The sequence below is a fragment of the Eubalaena glacialis genome, chromosome 9 (assembly GCF_028564815.1).
Source record: "Eubalaena glacialis isolate mEubGla1 chromosome 9, mEubGla1.1.hap2.+ XY, whole genome shotgun sequence".
Classification (NCBI taxonomy): Eukaryota; Metazoa; Chordata; class Mammalia; order Artiodactyla; family Balaenidae; genus Eubalaena; species Eubalaena glacialis.
Genome location: NC_083724.1, coordinates 71,129,128 through 71,148,023, shown reverse-complemented (window position 1 = coordinate 71,148,023; position 18,896 = coordinate 71,129,128). Strand labels below are relative to the sequence as shown.

At 37.6% G+C, this 18,896-nt stretch overlaps 1 protein-coding gene across 1 annotated transcript in view; it reads right to left on the bottom strand.

Annotated features, from left to right (window-relative positions):
* Nucleotides 1-18,896, bottom strand: part of FOCAD (focadhesin) — a 304,027-nt gene that overhangs the window by 97,895 nt on the left and 187,236 nt on the right. The window contains exons 18-21 of the mRNA XM_061200467.1: nucleotides 18,531-18,614; nucleotides 10,687-10,819; nucleotides 6,964-7,149; nucleotides 1,622-1,743 (exon numbers count right to left, since the gene is read on the bottom strand). Coding sequence (XP_061056450.1) covers nucleotides 1,622-1,743; nucleotides 6,964-7,149; nucleotides 10,687-10,819; nucleotides 18,531-18,614 — 525 coding nt within the window. The remainder of the gene's footprint in view (nucleotides 1-1,621; nucleotides 1,744-6,963; nucleotides 7,150-10,686; nucleotides 10,820-18,530; nucleotides 18,615-18,896) is intronic.

Below are 18,896 nucleotides of genomic sequence, written 5' to 3'. Positions count from 1 at the left end.
GAATTCTGTCTAATGTGTCTTCCAATTGACTCATAAAATTATGATCTTTTCTCATCTCTTGAAATTTTCTAGGCATTCTAAAATACAAGCAACAAGTATCATAACCCAAATATTTTCTCTGTTCACATCTAAGGTACACCTCATAAGTTCTGATTCCATTTTCTGAATTTATTAGGTATCTTCTGCTACCTCCACATTAACACTTTTTTTGTTTCTTTTCTGATGGTACTTTTAAAATTAGGCTTCCATTAATACTTAACAATTTGGTTATCCACGTAAGTACACAGCTTTAAAACCCAAAAAGGTACCAAATCTCTCTCTTCTCCATACCAACAAATAATATGCTAGGGAGAACAAATCTAGAAATTACCTATGCTTTTTCCTCTTTTATGAAATTAAACCTCTCTTCTTCCCAGAGAAACACTGCTCTCCCCAGATCTTTCTTCCTTCCTTAGTTAAATAAAGACACTGTGTTAGACAAAAAAGGTTCTGAACCAAATATTTACATAATTTCAATTCTAACTAAATATATAAAACTAATATGGGTGGCTAGGATAGAGGTGGGTCTTTAAAATCTGGCTATGCTGGGACTTCCCTGGCAGTCCAGTGGTTAAGACTCTGCGCTTCCACTGTAGCGGGCACGGGTTCAATCCCTGGTCAGGGAACTAAGATCCCTCGTGCCATGCACGTGCACGGCCAAAAAACAAATAAACAAAAAATCTGGCTATGCTAATTGGTGGCAATTGGTATGACACAGAATATAATCAAATCAAATTAGTGATGCCAAGATTTATAAATTATGTCTCAAAATAAGATTTAATACAAACATACTGTAGAAGCACTATTTTTACCTCATATCCTTTAAAATTTTTATAATTTATATATTTTCATCTATAATTTGTATATAACTTACGTTTAAATTATGTAAAATAAACCTCTTTGCTGTGATATTTTGTTTTGTTATTCATTCATACATTTTAATTTATATATACCTGAATGAGTAACTGTCATAAAATTTTAAAAAACAACAAAAAAACAAATTTCCCAAGTGCTTTACAACTTCCCTCTTCCCTCTCGTATTGGTACCATCTGCAACGATCAGATTTCAAGCAAAAAATAATGTAACTTTATTTTAAAAGGGTGGTCCAAAAGAAAAATTAAATAAACACTAAAACCAAAGGTTTTTTTTTTTGCCCTAAACAATATTATTTACTGTTAATTCCCAACATTCACAAAATATAAACACTGGTGCTCTACATACTTTCAAAGGATCACAATTAAGAAACAGGCAAAATTATTTCTTTAAATAATAAATTGGTATTTATTCTGAAATATGGAAGTTAAATACTGATGAAATAAACCAAATTCCAAGATACTACTCCCTAATAGGCTGAGCAGTGGGGAAGCATGCCAGTTTCTTTGAGAAATACCTCAAAATATTTTAGTATTCAGTTGGCTCAACTATTCTGGTTGTCTTTAAAAGCCACTTAAATTAATTATGATAAAGAGAAAAATAATTCCCAAACACACACTAAATTTCATGGGCATAAAGTGAAGGAGAGAAACCCCAAAACATATATAAGCAAGAAGAACCTGTTACAGAGTATGGGAAGGCACCTACCTCATGCACTAGAGCGAGTGAAGTCTGCTTGAAACTTCGCCCTCTATTGGCCATCAGTCTATTCAATGGTTTGCCATCTTTACTCTGATACATTGAAATATCATAACAAAATAGCATACCACCTTAAAAGAAAAATAAAAAATAAAAACATTGCTTATGGAAAAAACTCATTAATTAGGTTCTCAGTAATCCATATTCAATCAACCTGTATAGAGAGATTTAGAAATTAAAAGAATATGCTAAGCAAATTATGATTTTTAACTATGAATAAAAAAAAAGAAATTACAAACTGAAACGATCACTTACTGACAAGCCTTATTCATTTGTAAATAAATGAGAAAATTTCAAATCATGTCTTATTTTAAATTTTGTGAACTGTTACTTCTAGAAATTCTATTAAGCTTTTCTTTAAAAACAAATTTCAATGAAAGCGAAATGCTTGTGCATGTCAGTCTTTGTGAACTCCTGATAATATGGGTTCCTTTAGTTTCTACCCATAAGTGGACTAGTTTTCCCTCACACCTGCACTCACATACATTCACTCTCCTTTTTTTCCTCCCTTTTCTAACATACTTTGGGGGAATTTTTGCAACTATGTTCATGGAAGAGACTGGCCTTTACTACTTTTTTCTTCTACTTGGTATCAAGATTATGCTGATCTCAATCAAGAGTGTTCTCTTTTTTTTTTTTTCTCTGTTGAAGTTTATAAAGACCACTGTTATTTCTCCCTTAATTTTTTTGAGGACTTCACCAAGGAAGCCATCTGCACCTAGGTTTTCTTTGTGGGAAGGTTGTTACAGATTCAATTTCTTTAATACATATCAAACTATTCATATAGTCTATTTCTCCTTCTGTCAGTTTTGCAAAGTTTTATATTTTGACGAATTTCTACATCTCATCTAAACTGTGAAATTCATTGGCTAAAAGTTCTTCAAAATATTCTTTAATGTTTTGAATGCTGTAGGGCCTGAAGTGATGTCTCCTTTGTTGTTCCTGATATAGGTGATCTATATTTCTCTATTTTTTTGTCCAGCCTTACAACAGCTTTATCAATTTTCTTAAACGTTTTTTTTAACTAGCAGCGTTTTTTATTTATTTATTTATTTTTAATTTTTATTTATTTTTGGCTGCGTTGGGTCTTCGTTGCTGTGCGTGGGCTTTCTCTAGTTGTGGTGCACGGACTTCTCATTGCAGTGACTTCTTTTATTGTGAAGGAAGGACTCTAGGCGCATAGGCTTCAGTAGTTGCAGCACGCAGGCTCAGTAGTTGTGGCACGTGGGCTCTAGGGCCCGTGGGCTTCAGTACTTGTGGTGCACGGGCTCAGCAGTCATGGCTCACAGGCTCTAGAGCGCAGGCTCAGTAGTTGTGGCGCACGGGCTTAGTTGCTCCGTGGCGTGTGGGGTCTTCCCGGACCAGGAATTGAACCCATGTCCCCTGCACTGACAGGCAGATTCTTAACCACTTCGCCACCAGGGAAGTCCTCGTTAAACTTTTCAAAGAATCACCTTTGGCTTTGCTTATTTTCTTTATTTCTTGTGTTTCCATTTGTTGTTTGTAGATTTTCTGATGATGCCCATTCTAACTGGTGTGAGGTGATACCTCATTGCAGTTTTGATTTGCATTTCTCTAATAATTAGAGATGTTGAGCAGCTTTTCATGTGCCTCTTGGCCATCTGTGTGTCTTCTTTGGAGAAATGTCTATTTAGGTTTTCTGCCTATTTTTTGATTGGGTTGTTTGTTTTTTTAATATTGAGCTGCGTGAGCTTTTTATATATTTTGGAGATTAATCCTTTGTCCGTTGATTCGTTTGCAAATATTTTCTCATTTGCAAATATTCGTTTGCAAATATATTCTGAGGGTTGTCTTTTCATCTTGTTTATAGTTTCCTTTGCTGTGCAAAAGCTTTTAAGTTTCATTAGGTCCTATTTGTTTATTTTTGTTTTTATATCCATTACTCTAGGAGGTGGGTCAAAAAAGATCTTGCTGTGATTTATGTCAAAGAGTATTCTTCCTATGTTTTCCTCTAAGAGTTTTATTATAGTGTCTGGTCTTACATTTAGGTCTTTAATCCATTTTGAGTTTATTTTTGTGTATGGTGTTAGAGAGTGTTCTAATTTCATTCTTTTACATGTAGCTGTCCAGTTTTTTCAGCACCACTTACTGAAGAGACTGTCTTTTCTCCACTGTATATCCTTGCCTCCTTTGTCATAGATTAGTTGACCATAGGTATGTGGGTTTATCTCTGGGCTTTCTATCCTGTTCCATTGACCTATATTTCTGTTTTTGTGCCAGTACCATACTGTCTTGATGACTGTAGCTTTGTAGTACAGTCTGAAGTCATGGAGTCTGATTCCTCCAGTTCCATTTTTTTCCCTCAAGATTGCTTTGGCCATTCCGGGTCTTTTGTGTCTCCATACAAATTTTAAGATTTTTTGTTCTAGTTCTGTAAAAAATGCCATTGGTAATTTGATAGGGATTGCGTTGAATCTGTAGATTGCTTTGGGTAGTATAGTCATTTTCACAATATTGATTCTTCCAATCCAAGAGCATGGTATATTTCTCCATTTGTTTGTGTCATCTTTGATTTCTTTCATCAGTGTCTTACAGTTTTCTGAGTACAGGTTTTTTACCTCCTTCAGTAGCTTTATTCCTAGGTATTTTATTCTTTTTGTTGTAATGGTGAATGGGATTGTTTCCTTAATTTCTCTTTCTGATCTTTTGTTGTTAGTGTATAGGAATTCTAGAGATTTCTGTGCATTAATTTTGTATCCTGCAACTTTACCAAATTCATTGATTAGTTCTAGTAGTTTTCTGGTGGCATCCTTAGGATTATCTATGTACACTACATGTCATCTGCAAACAGTGACAGTTTTACTTCTTCTTTTCCAATTTGTATTCCTGTTATTTCTTTTTCTTCTCTGACTGCCATGGTTAGGACTTTCAAAACTATGTTGAACAATAGTGGCAAGAGTGGACATCCTTGTTGTGTTCCTAATCTTAGAGGAAATGTTTTCAGTTTTTCACCATTGAGAATGATGTTTGCTGTGGGTTTGCTGTATATGTCCTTTATTATGTTCAGGTAGGTTCCCTCTATACCCACTTTCTGGAGAGTTTTTATCACCTTCTAACACTGTTTTAGCTGCATCCCACAAGTTGTAATTTGGCATATTTTCATTATCATTCAGTTCAAAATATTTTCTGATTTCCATTTTGATTTTTTTCTTTGATCCATGAATGATTTATAAGTGTACGGTTCAATTTCCAGGCGAGTGGAGAAATTCTAGTTATCTTTTTGTTATTTAGTTTAGCTTAATCCCATTGTATCAGAGGACATACTCAATGACTTCAATATTTTGAAATTTGTTGAAATGTATGGTCTGCCATATGACCATTTTGATGAGTTTCCAATGTACAGTTAAAAAGCATACAAATTCTATCACTATAAGATACAATGTTCCATATGTCACTTAAATAAAGTTTGTTCATAGTATTATTCATATATTTTGTGAACTTGATTTTTTTGTCTGCTTGTTCGTCACACCATTGATAAAGCTGTTTAAGGGTTTCCCGCTATTATTGTGGATTTGTCTATTTAGTTAGTTCTGCTAATTTTTGTCGTATAGTTTGAAACTCTGTTATTTTGGCACATTGATTAGAATTGTGATACTTTTCTAATGGACTGACTTCTTTATCTCCATGAAATATTCCCTTCATTTCTAGCTTCTTCCTTTTTCACATGTCTAGCACTTTTTCAGTGGACAGTATATGAAAGAACCACAGAAATTCTAAATGATATTATTATTTTTTTAATCAGAGGATTTTCTCCTCTGTTAGGCAGAGAGAGTGAAGGACAGATCATCTCAGGTGAATGAGGGATTTAACTGAGTTAGGCTTGACTATAGCTTTGGTAAATCTCAGTCTACCTCTGGTTTAACCCTGTTCCTAAGGCATGCCTCCTCAAGATTTTCAACTGACAGTCTAATTGGTCTTTGACTCTTCAATACAGAAAGATTATGGGAGAATCAGAGATTTGGATCTGTCCTCAGAAGTTTTCAGCTTAGCTTTTAACTTCCCACAAAGCTGCAAAATTTGACAAATATCTTAAGGGAGAAACAGGCTGTGTGTTTGAAGGGTCTCAAGTCCCCAGTCTTGTCACTCAGGTTACCACATAAATGTCATGATCTCTGTTGGCTTCTCTGCCTCCTGCACCAGTCTCCTGTTAAGGTCAAGCCTGAATTTCAGCCTCTATCTGAGGCCAAAATTAGTAAGTGCATCCAGGTGAAAAGAGCTGTAGATCTCAGTATCAATTCACTACTTGTGTGCTTTGTTTTCAGGCCCATTCTCCTAGCCAGTGTTTGTTTCCTAAGCACCACAAGACTGGAGATTTCACTGCCTCTCAGAAGCATCAGCCTAGTTCTTTAACTTTCAGTGCAAACTCAAAAGTCACCAAATTGCTTATGAGGAAAATCTCCAGTTTGTCACCTGTATTAGAATCTTCAGAGAAACATAACCAACAGGATATATATAGGTACAGATATGCAGATAAGCAAGAGGAGATTTATTATGGGAATTGACTCCCAAGATTTTTGAGGCTGAGAAGTCCCATGATCTGCTGTCTGCAAACTAGAGAACCAGGAAAGCCTGTGGTGCAATTCAGTCTGAGTCAGAAAGCCCAAGAACCAGGAACACCAATGTCCAAAGGCAGGAGGAGATGGATCTCCCAGCTCAAGCAAAGAGAGCAAAGTCACCCTTCCTCTACCTTTTTGTTCTGTTCAGGTCTTCAGTGGATTGGATGTTGCCCACCCACACTGCTCAGGGTGATCTTCTTTACTCAGTCTACTGATTCAAAGGCTAACCTCTTCTGGAAACACACTCAGAAATAATACTTACCAGTTATCTGAGCATCACTTAGCCCAATGAAGATGACACATAAAATTAATCATCACATCAGCCTAGTCCCATGAAACCACTAAAAGCTTTACTGGTTTCTCTATCCTCCAACAGGCCTCTTCCTGGGCCAATACCCAATCCCAGCCCACAACCAGAATCAGTGAATATCTCCCATGGGGTAGGGGCCAGGGGGTGGAACAGGTCCATAGGGAACAATCTAAAATGTTCTCTCCATTCCGTAATTTCAGTCTATTCTTTGTTTTATCTATGTCTTTTTTTCTACAGTTCTCTGATGGCTTTAAAATGTGATTCATTTTTGTAATTTATCCAGCTGTGTCTAGACGTTAGTAGCAGCAGCAATGCCTTTCCATGCCCTATTATACCCTACTTGGAAGAGAAACTTAAATCATCACATTAAAATCCTGTACCTTGATACTATGTATTGTGCTTACCTGCAAGGCCAGGTTTCAAACCTGGTTGCTTGTTTGTTTCATACATTTTCAACATAAAATTGGGGATTCCTGCTACAGTCTTTCCTTGATCTAAGCGAGCACCTCCTTTTAATGCAGAGTGATACACCCCACGGGGCATATTCACCATTTCTTGTTTCACAAGTGATGTAAAAAATTCCTCCAAAGCTGAAAGAAATAAAAGGAGACCAAAAGTAGAGTGAATATAGTATGCTAGAAGAGAAACATTCATTCTTAACTCATACACACACACACCAACAACAACAACTTAGCTATATTTCAGGTCAAATTTCACAAAGTAAAAAAACAATTCTTGATTCCCAGCACTTTTTTAGTCTTCCCCAAACCAGAATATGGCACCCAGTTACTCAAGCTTAAAAACTTAGTCATTCTTAATTCCTCTCTTTCTCACACTCCTTATATGTAGCAAGTCCTTGTAGATCTACCTTTAAAAATATATCTCAAATCCATCCGTTTCTCTCCATTTTCACTGCTACTTGCCCAGTCATTATCTTCTCTCTTCCTCATCTGGATAAATTTAAAAACTAGTTCTTGGTTTCTTCTCCTCATGACCACTCCTCTAAACCATCCTCTACCCAGAAAGAAGCTAGAGTTTTATGTCATTTCCTTCCCTAACATCTTTCAATGCTTTTTCACTGTACATAGAATAACGTCAAGACGTCTGACAATGATCAAGGCTTTCTATGACCTAGCCCCTGACTCTCCCTGTGACCTCATCTCTACCACCCACCTTCCTTCCTAGCTGTGTTAAAGACACACTTCCACACGGCTTTTTTTCCATTCCTCAATAACACAAAGTTCATATCTAAGTCAAGGCCACTGCACTTGCCATTCCTTCCACCTGGAACACACTAATCCCCAGTGTCCACCTGACTGGCTCCTTCCTGTCATTTAGATATTTTCAGAGAGGCCCTTTATGACTATCCACCATTCTGCAGTAATATCAGTACACTTATTTAAAAAAATTAATTCACTATTTCTTTGTTTGTGTTCCTTCTAATTAAGCCCAAGCTCTTTATTGCTTGACATCTTCACTTATTATAAGGTAATGCAGTAATGTGGGATCAGAAGACAATAGGGTATCCAAACAAAATACCTGATTAGCACTATAGGTTTATATTCAAGTGTTATTTTCCTAAGGACCACTAGAGGTTGCCCAATGCAGAAACAAAAACAACAAAAATTAAAGCTAAACAAATCATATGGAAAACAAAAAAGGAAACCACCACAGGTGCCTCTTATTATAGGAACAAAAAGCAAGAGTCGGGGCTTCCCTGGTGGCGCAGTGGTTGGGAGTCTGCCTGCCAATGCAGGGGACGCGGGTTCGAGCCCTGGTCTGGGAGGATCCCACATGCCGCGGAGCGACTCGGCCCGTGAGCCACGGTTGCTGAGCCTGCGCGTCTGGAGCCTGTGCTCGGCAACGAGAGGCCGCGATGAAGAGTGGCCCCCGCTTGCCACAGCTGGAGAGAGCCCTCGCACAGAAACGAAGACCCAACACAGCCATACATACATACATACATAAAAAGAATGTAAGCTGACAAGAATAGCATAACTAACTAACTAAATAAATAAATAAATAAATCAAGCAAGCAAGCAAGCAAGAGTCTGCCTACCTAAACTAGAATTTCATTCTGAATAGGTCTAAAAGTCTCCTTTAAATGACCACGATTAAATTAAAGGCAGAAGTACTCACTGGAACATGTATTATGTACCCAGTTCTGTCATTCCTATATAGAACTTTCCTAGGTGCAACAAAGCTTCTCCATTCAAAGCCCAGAGAACACCTGTGTAGTATGTTTTCCATTTACCCCTCCAGATCCACCCTCTCAACCCTACTCTGTGCCCTGGAAGAATAACCTTTCACAACTGCATCATCAGACTCCCTTGTCCTCTGGCTTTTAGTTGGCTTCATCCAATGGGAGACACTGGCAGGAGATCACAGGGTGAAAACAGAGGTGAGGGCATGTACTCCCCAGACACCCTCCTGCAGGACTGCTCCAGGTTGTCTGCATCCCTCTTTTGAAGGGCCTTGCTCCACTCAGGAGCTTCTTATGACACAGAAGCTCTCTCTTATTCTCCTAATTGCTCCCTTCTCTTACCTCTTCAGGCTGAGGGACATTAACCATTCTTAGATGATTCACCATTGCTTGTGAATTTCCTTTAACCTTGACAACACACCTTTAAGCAGTCCCTTTATTAAACTCTCAATTACTCCCTCTGAATTTCCTGCGAAGACCCTGATCAACACATCATCTAAATGAAAAGTGTGCGTAAAATCCAACTGCAGGTCATACATTTCAATTCCTGTATGTACATGCACATGTATGACTGCTTCAAGCTTGGGAGGAGTATAGACTTTTCAGAATGGACCTAAGAATCATGCATTTGTGAGGAAAGAATTTCATGCTTTCTCAGAAGACATCCTATTCTGGTAAAAGCTGATACATGTCAAGAGATAAGTACACATCTGCACGAAGACTAACCCAGGAATGAAAATTTGTCTACTAGTCAAGCTCTTCAGAGAATTAAGGATTATCAAATAATTCCAGCCCTGAGAGTAGTTTAAATGAAAGTAAAATACCATGAATGCAAAAGCCCAAGAGGACTTTGAACTCTAAGGTTATTCTGGGATACAGGAGGAACTTTGGATAACTGACGGCTTTTTTCTTCCTTGGACTTACTATTAACCGCAGGGGAGGTCCTAGACTCAGAAGAGCCTTCAGGTAGGAAGTGGGGACGAACAGGAGAAACAAAAAGGGAACAAGTCCTTAAGGCTTGTTCTGGACATCAGGAGAAAAGAAAAGGTTAACTCTGTTTAAGTTGTACCGTTCAGTTTTCTCTAATGAAAGGAGGCAGGAATTTGGGACAGGAGCTTTGTCTAGCAAGAAATACTAGTGTATACTTGGCTGAATTCCTTAGAAATCTCCATGTGGGATGAAACCAAGGATAAAAACTTCTAACATTACAGGCTACTGAGATTATGACTGAGAAGATAAAGATGACATTTCTTGTGTTTATTGAACTTAATTTTCAGAAATTAAATTTTTACATCCATGAACATTCAGGGTAGATTTGGGACAGAATATGGTAATAGACGCATGCTTGGGAAAATGTTGGCTACTATTGAATTAGAATAATTAGGTATAATTAGAATAATTTTTTAAAATGTCAAGGTCCTGTACGCTTTATATCAAAGCTGAACGACCATACAAGTTAATCTATTTTTTAAAAGCATTAATGTATAGCTCTCAAATACTGGTACCACCATTTCTTTAGGAAGAATATATTTCTAATGATGAAACAACCCAGGAAATTTCTGAAGATCCTAATGATCTTTTCACTTATCTTATATAAATAAGCTAAAGAACCATTTGAATCAGTGACTTAAAGTCCCACTGCAAATTTGCCTTGTAGAATAAATTTAACTTTTGAGATGAATTTAAATTTTTCAGTGAAAATGGTTGTTTAAACTAGTTCTCCAGTTTATTTTTACTTGAGTCTAACATTTTTCAGTGTGTTTTGAACACCATACTACCTCAAGCAGTCCCTATAAGACACATAGAAAATAAGTATTTAAGATTAAAGTAAGCTATAATATGTGTACATCACAAAAGAGCACAATTAATCAGACAGTTAAAATCACTAAAAAAACTGCTAGCTTCCCTGACACAAAATAGGAGTCACCTGGTAAAACGGAAGGAGCAGTAAGTGACAACAGTTTGAGATAGCAAGAACCAGGAATGGAAAGATCCACGTCCTTTTCATCACCCTCCTCATCTTCATCTAGGTCATCAGGAATTTGGATTTCTGGTCTTATCTGAAATGATAGAGAAGGCGATACTAAAATATTATGTAAAATCTTTTCCTTGTCCTTTAAAAAATTAAGTTAGACTCATTGCTCTACAATGTCAAAAGACCATTAAAATTAATTTTAAAAATCTATTCATTTTCAGATTAACTAAATGGTAAACTCTAATCATCTTATTAGATACACTCCTAGATCCACGTAAAGAACTAATGGTAATATAGTAAGAAAATCGCCATAAACCAACCTAAGCAATGATTACTATAGAAAACTAATAAAATTTTTACACCATCTGACAATAAAATGCAAACACACATTCAATATATTGAACTTCAGTAGTTTATAATTAAATATTTGCCTTGTCTGAATACATTTTTTTAAAATTTGTGATTTCAGCCATATTTCTATGACAAAGCTTAAAATCTTCTAGTAGAATATACATAGTAGAGATCAGGAAGACACAGAATGCTTTAGTTGACGTTTTTTTTAGACTCGGCAGTTTGTTGCTATAGAATATAAAAACACTAAAATCTGCAGTTGGTAGCTATACTTTATAGTGTCTAATTTGCCATTTGAAGATTTTGTGGTTACTCTGTGATTAGTTAGGTTTATTTGAACCAAAAATTAAAAATGTAAAAAGATTACCACTATTGTAGTTTCCACAAGCTATAACTGTCAAGCAATTAATTAAATTTTTAATACTTTCAATGACACACCATGATAATGCCCACATGGAGATAATTAAGCATTAGGGGAGGAAATCAAAATACATAAATGTGGTTGCTATAACCATAAAGTGGCAGAACCCAATCATTACCATTAGCCTGTCTCCCGGAGTTATTTTTAGAAATAATTAACAATTCCTGCAGACTGCCTTTTTCATAGGTCCCCAAAGCACTGTTCCGTTTAGGAACTGCACTGAGTCAGTATTCTTGCAGGGGGATAAAAGCAAACAGAGATAAAATGTTTCTCAAGTACAATAACCTCAACTCCGATGAAGCCTTTCAATCATAACTAGCGTTCTTTTCACTAGTGAAGGAGTGAAAGCAACCTGACCACCAACCACTTTCCAAGACAAGATTTAATTCTGATTCAGTCTTGAGGATCTAATTCTCAGAGGACTGAGCCGGCCATAATTACAGAGATAAATAACAATGATGCATGCTCCGCAGAGGGCATGCCTGCATTTGTTGATATCAGCGCACACCAGAGAAATCCTGGCACCTTTGCAAACCTTTTGGTTCTGACAAGCAGGGTTTTCTGAGTGTCTCTGGTCTGTGTATATACTTGGAGTTTGCCACATTTGGTATCATCAAGAGGTATCTTAGAGATTTTAACTAGTCCTAGTTGCCTAAAAAGTTTCAAAAAAAGGAGTTGGTTCTGGGTCTGTTTACCTTGCTTCCTGACTTTTTACACATCATAGTACAAATTGAAAATAATATTTGAACAGCATACGGGGTGAAACAGACAACAATGCTTACAGCTGGAGACTACATGAATAACACCAGATACTGCACCAGAGCATCAGAGCACTGGGAAGCTCTGCTACATGTCATATTCACAAGTGATAGGAGACTCGGGGAGGTGGAAGCCAGCGGTAAACACTTAAGCTAATATGAAAACTCATAGGGATGGTGAGGATGTGGAGAAATCAGAACGCTCACACACTGCTGGTGGGCAGGTAAAACGGTGCAGCCCCTTTGGAAAACGGTTTGGCAGTTTCTCAAAAAGTGAAATGCAGAGTTACTGTATGGCCCAGCAATTCCACTCCCAGGTATATGACCCAGAGAAGTGAAAACAAATGATCGCACAAAATTTGCACACGAATGTGAATACATTAGTTGTAATAGCAAAAATGGAAGCAACTCAAATGTCCATGAGCATATAAACAAAATACGGCACACCTACACGATGGAATATTATTCAATCATAAAAAGGTATGAAGTGCAGATATGTGTTCCACATGAATGAACTTTGGAAACATTATGCTAAGTGAAGGAAGCCAGTCACGAAAGAACACATGTTATATAATTTCATTATAGGAAAGGTTCAGGACAGGTAAATTTACAAAGACAGAAAGTAGATTAAAGGTTGCTTAGCGCTGGGGGGAAAGAAAGGGGTAATGGGGATTGATTGCTAATAAGACGATCTAAAATTAGATTGTGGCAGCTCTGTGATTAGTTGCACAGTTCTCTGAATACACTAAAACCATTTGAATTGCATGCTCTAAATGGGTGAATTGTATGGAATGCGGATTATATCTCAGTAAAGTTATTTAAAAAGAAAGGAAGGAGAAAGGGAGGAAGGGAGGCGATAGGAAAGAGAGGAAAGGGGAGGGGAGGGGAGGGGAGAGTGTGGGTTGGACGAGGGGCAGCAGAAGAGGCAGCGGCACAAGCGGAAGCACAGGAAATAGAGGCGGAAGCTGCCACCACCTTCAGAGGGACCTCAGCTGGTGGATGAACTAGGCCAGATGACCAATGCTCCCAATTCCAGAATTATGTAGTATAAAAGGAATCTGATCTTTTTTGCACACATTTTAGCCTATCCAGTTTAACTGCTCAAAGAGTCACAGCACCCAGGCCATCACTATTTCCGAGAGCCACTAAAGAAGACCTACTAGGTTGGGGATTTAAAAAAAAAGATCCGTTCATCCATCTTAAGTTGTCTAATTTTGCATTCACATAACTGCACCCCTATATTAATTTATCTGCTGTGTGATAAACAACATATGTCTGCATCTTACATACACATATATGTTAACAAAGACACTAGAGATGTACTGTAATTTTTTTAAATTTAATTTTATTTATTTATTTTTGGCTGCGTTGGGTCTTCGTTGCTGCTCACGGGCTTTCTCTAGTTGCGGTGAGCAGGGGCTACTCTTCGTTGTAGTGCGCGGACTTCTCATTGCCATGGCTTCTCTTGCTGCGGAGCATGGGCTCTAGGCACGTGGGCTCAGTAGTTGTGGCTCACGGGCTCTAGAGCGCAGGCTCAGTAGTTGTGGTGCATGGGCTTAGTTGCTCCGCGGCATGTGGGATCTTCCAGGACCAGGGCTAGAACTCATGTCCCTGCATTGGCAGGCGGATTCTTAACCACTGCGCCGCCAGGGAAGCCCCAATGTACTGTAATTTAAGTATAGATGATATACTCTACCTACTTATAATGGAATGATTACACCTTCAATTTTGTTTCTTCAAAGGTGAGCTGATTCTCCTGAACCAAGTAGCACTTACTGTTAGACTTTGGTTTCATGGCATTTCCCTACTCCTCTGCTCATCTCTTAAAGAAGTATTTGTTCCAGCTTCCCTATGCTAGTCCCAGTCTTCCCTTGGTTTGTATGCAACAAGTGAATAAGATCAACATGAGTACAACTAAGGAAAATCAAGGGAAGTCATATGAAAAAATACTTGTTAAAATTATAAAATGTTGCTAACTATATTACATTAGCTACTCAAACATCCAGTAAAAAACTGTCTATTTAGAACACACACACACACACACACACACGCATGCACATACACACACCAACTACACCCTTCCAATTATAGCTAAGCTTTGTTGAAGAAACTTAAAGGGAGAGCCAAATATAAAATGATAAATGACTTTTAAAATCTGCTTTAAGTTGAATATTGGAAAGCTTAGCCTACAAAATGCCTTACTTGCTACATTTTCTGAGCCAGATAACCTTTCAACCACGCTTCTGTGTGTGCAACCTAAGAAAATCCAGGAGTTTGTGCATAAACAGAGGATTTATTTGGAACTCATTAAGTATCTGCATAAATTCATTTAAAAAGAGAAACAGCTCCTGATGAAAGCAATGACATTCGCTTAAATCAAAGCGGAACAGGTTACACCACATTAATACCAACCCAAGGTGCATAATAAGTTCTTTTATATTACTCGCTTCTCAAATTAACTCCAGAAATCAACAACACAATCTATCTTAAGAGCTCTATAATAAAAAGTTTAATTTTTAAGCAGCCAAGTATTTTTTAAAGAACCCAAGTCAGAGAGAAGAGTCAACCTAAATGTTTATCCATTACTGACTGTTTTACCAGAAAAACAATTCTTTATAGATTTTTTGGTTTGTTTTTCTGTTTTGTTTCATTTTGGGGATGTCAGGGGGCACTAAAGAAGGCAAAGGAGAAGGATAAATAGCTAAAAAGACAAAGAAATACAAACTAAAAGGGAAAAATCATTCATGTCTATTTTTTAACACTGAAATCAACAGGTCCTCAAAGAAGCCCCCCCAAAATTTTTTGACCAGCTTTAGACTTGCATGTTTCAAGTGATTAACAGTAATATTTTTACAAACCAACAAACACATGGATTCATTCACCGGCCTTATTTCCGTAGTGTAGTGGTTATCACGTTCACCTCACACATGGTTTCATTCAACATTCCCAGCTCATAAGACAGCCTAGCACTTAGTATATGTCCAATAAATAATCACTAAACCAATGCAAGTGTTAAGTGTCTATCATCAACAATCCCACAAAACTTCCTAATAACAAACCAGTGACAAGAAAGATGAGTTAATGAATCTGCTATTCAAATCCCTGACTCACATGATATCTCATTCAGCTCTACTCTCCATTGACATTTTCCATCTTACCTTAGATGGTACTGTTTCGTTTAACCCTAAATCTTCCTTCTGATGTCTGTCACTCCTTTAATGCCTTCTGTTTTACCAGCTCGTTAGCTTTCTTTCAACAAGTTTCACAGTTTAAGTTGATGCAGCAATGAACAAGAAATCTTTAATAAATTTAAAGGTGTACTTACAAAAGTAGTTGAATTATAATCCACAAAAGTAACCATGTGGATAATATCTTTTTTTAAAATGTTTCTTTTTAAAAAACTGTATCTTTTAAAACAAAAATTTCTACTTGAAATTCACCGTATGTTCTGTTAAAAGATTATTTCACAAGTTTCCACAAATAGAAAAAGAGAACATGTACACCTTTCACTGGAAAGGTATACAAGTAGCCTTCAGTTTTGTGAGTAAACCAAACTGCCCTTGGTGCAGAGTGAGTAAACTCTGACAACAAGGAGGAATCTTAGATTTTAACTAGAGAAGTCCCTACCTGGCAGACACTTTTGAAACAGTTGAAAGTATGCTTTTGTAGAAAGTGAGCCACAGTTTCACATCACTGCCACTATCTATAAAACAGAGGTGGGATCTGACTGGGTTGCACCCTTAGCCTTCAGGGACTTGTTTGGAATATGAACATACTGACCATTTTCTGGACTTTTAGTTCTTAGATATTCAAACAGCCAAACTGAAAATCAGTAATTAATAAAAAGAAGAAGAACAATGCATGGTGTGGTCTTGGAAGTAATGATTCTCCATGCGGAGGAAGGTCCTCTATATCAGAAACTGGGGGTTGAAGTGGGGTAGACTCTTTTAAACCATATGTCCTCTCATCTTAATCTCAGTTAAGAATATCCACGGTAGTGAACCTCTGTTACATATGGGAGGGAATCACATCCTAGAAGGGAGTTAGGGCAGAAAAAAGGCTGAAAAGCATGGCTAAAATAAGTCTTAGAGACTTCCTTTACAGCTCTTCACGCTCTGCTGGTGAAAACCCAAGCATATATAGTACATCACTACCCTTTATGTTGGAAGGTATAAAGAGCTATTTATGGTTATTCAGGGATCAGAGGATATAGAAGAGTTAGATTAAGAAAGTATCTAATATTTGACTGCGTACAGCACTTAGCTGAGTAATAACTCTAACAAACACAACCAGAAACTAAACATAACCCTCAAGTAGGATAAAATAGAAACATAACAATATTTAAAGAGGTAGAGACTAAACAGTCAAGAGTATATGGGAGTTATTTAATAAAAGCTATCATTCCAGCTGGAATGTTTCAGTAATAATAGCTAAAAATAAAGGTAATCATTATGTTGTGATCTAAATTACCAATTGCTTATTTAAAATAATATAGGGACTTCCCTGGTGGTCCAGTGGTTAAGACTCTGCACTCCCAGTGCAGGGGGTCAGGGTTCGATCCCTGGTCAGGGAACTAGATCCCGCATGCATGCCACAACTAAGAACCCACGTGCCGCTACAAAGATCCCACACGCGGCAATGAAGATCCCACGTGCTGCAACTAAGACCCAGTGCAGCCAAAAATATATATATATATGTATATATATAAAATAAGAAAAAGCATCTTTCCAGATAGTGTAGCTAATCTATTGGTAGGAGTTTACATACCAAATTTACATGTAATTTTTTCCTTTTTCTTTACCTTTCTCTCTCTTTTTTTCAGAAGCTATGGGTACTGCTAGTCACCATGGTGTAGTCTGAAATCCCATCTTTTTAAATTTTACGAGTCATAGGACATCTTTTGTTAAGGCTTCCTGTTCGTGATAACTGCACAACAAACTGGCGGATCTGTCTTCGAGTTCTCAGCGACACGGGAAATCCTGCCTCACTTAGGATTAGGTTTTACAAGAGCCTATCTTCAGTCCCTCCAATTCAATTCAATAAACAGAAGTTTGCCTGGTTCCTACTGGCATCTAATCTCTGTATAAGCTCAACCCAGAAGAAAAAGTCAACCCATTTTAATGCCTGAGGATCCCAAGAAATTCACAACAAAACTTGCCACTTCACCTCAAGGACATTCTGGGTAATGTTACGCATAACTTCTTCTAACACAATGTTTTCCTTACACTCTAACGGCATTAAATAACCATTTGTATGCCTTTGAATTAGCAGTAACACTAAATGTGAAATCATACACTTAGGGACTTCCCTGGTGGCGCAGTGATTAAGTATCTGCCTGCCAATGCAGGGGGACACGGGTTCGAGCCCTGGTCCAGGAAGATCCCACGTGCTGTGGAGCAACTAAGCCCATGCGCCACAACTACTGAGCCTGCACTCTAGAGCCCGCGAGCCACAACTACTGAGCCCTCGTGCCTAAAGCCCGTGCTCCGCCACAGGAGAAGCCACCACGATGAGAAGCCCCATGCACTGTAACGAAGAGTAGCCCACGCTCGCTGCAACTAGAGAAAGCCCGCACACAGCAATAAAGACTCAATGCAGCCATTAAATAAATAAATAATTTTTTTTAAAAAAGAAAGAAATCATACACTTAACTCCTTAATATAACCTGATAATTTAAAGCTGGTTATACTAGGTAGGTAGTAGAAAAGGTTGTATGTTTTCAGTTTAGTCTAAAAACTAAGATAATATCACACAGTGTGTTAACCCTTAAAAGAGAGTGATACTTTCTTCATCCAGTTCTCTGGGACTAACCTATATATCATTTCAAAGTAAAGAATAAATAGCAGATTTTTTTCAGACGGCACTTCAATTCTGTATCACAAATAGAGATCTCTGGCTGCCCAGGTGGTAGGAAACCTTACTCTGTGCAGGCCGTGCTTGGATGTGAAGTTCAAGACGGTGCACTAACTGGGTAAGGTGGTTCCTATAGTGACACAGACCTTGCCCTGGGCACAGGGCAATGCAGTCATACACCGAGTCACCTTATAGAGATTTCATTTTCACCTTCCATCTGCTTCAGTTCATTATCTATGAAGTCTAAGACCTCTACAATCTACTACAGATGAAACAAATTATAAATATAAATTCTTATCTTTTATGGACAACATATCTAGAGTTACAGGTAAGAATTCCCTAAGCGGGGGATATAAGTAAAGTTATAAAACGTAGCAGTAAAGAGATACCGGTAAGAAAGCAGAAAAACCTACCTTTTCAGGCAGATGAAGAATGGTGTGCTCCCTGGCACCAAAGTGTGACAGAGATTTATATGCAGCATTTGCTACAACTGGGTCCTAGATAGAGTAAAAGTAAGATAAACAAAAGAAACAACATATATTAAACATCAACTCTGGAGGCAGAAAGAAAATCTTCCCTGACCAACCTCAAAGTTCTATAGTCAGTGCTTTGGAAATGGTATTCAAGCCTTGCTTAGTACGTCCCAATTAAAAATAGAGAGAAAACAGCACTGGACAGAGGCATCAGAAAAACCACATTTCTATCCTAGTTGGGACATTAAACATAAAATAACTCCTAATTGCTCAGGTCCCCATGAGGTGGTACGGTTTAGCGGAAGG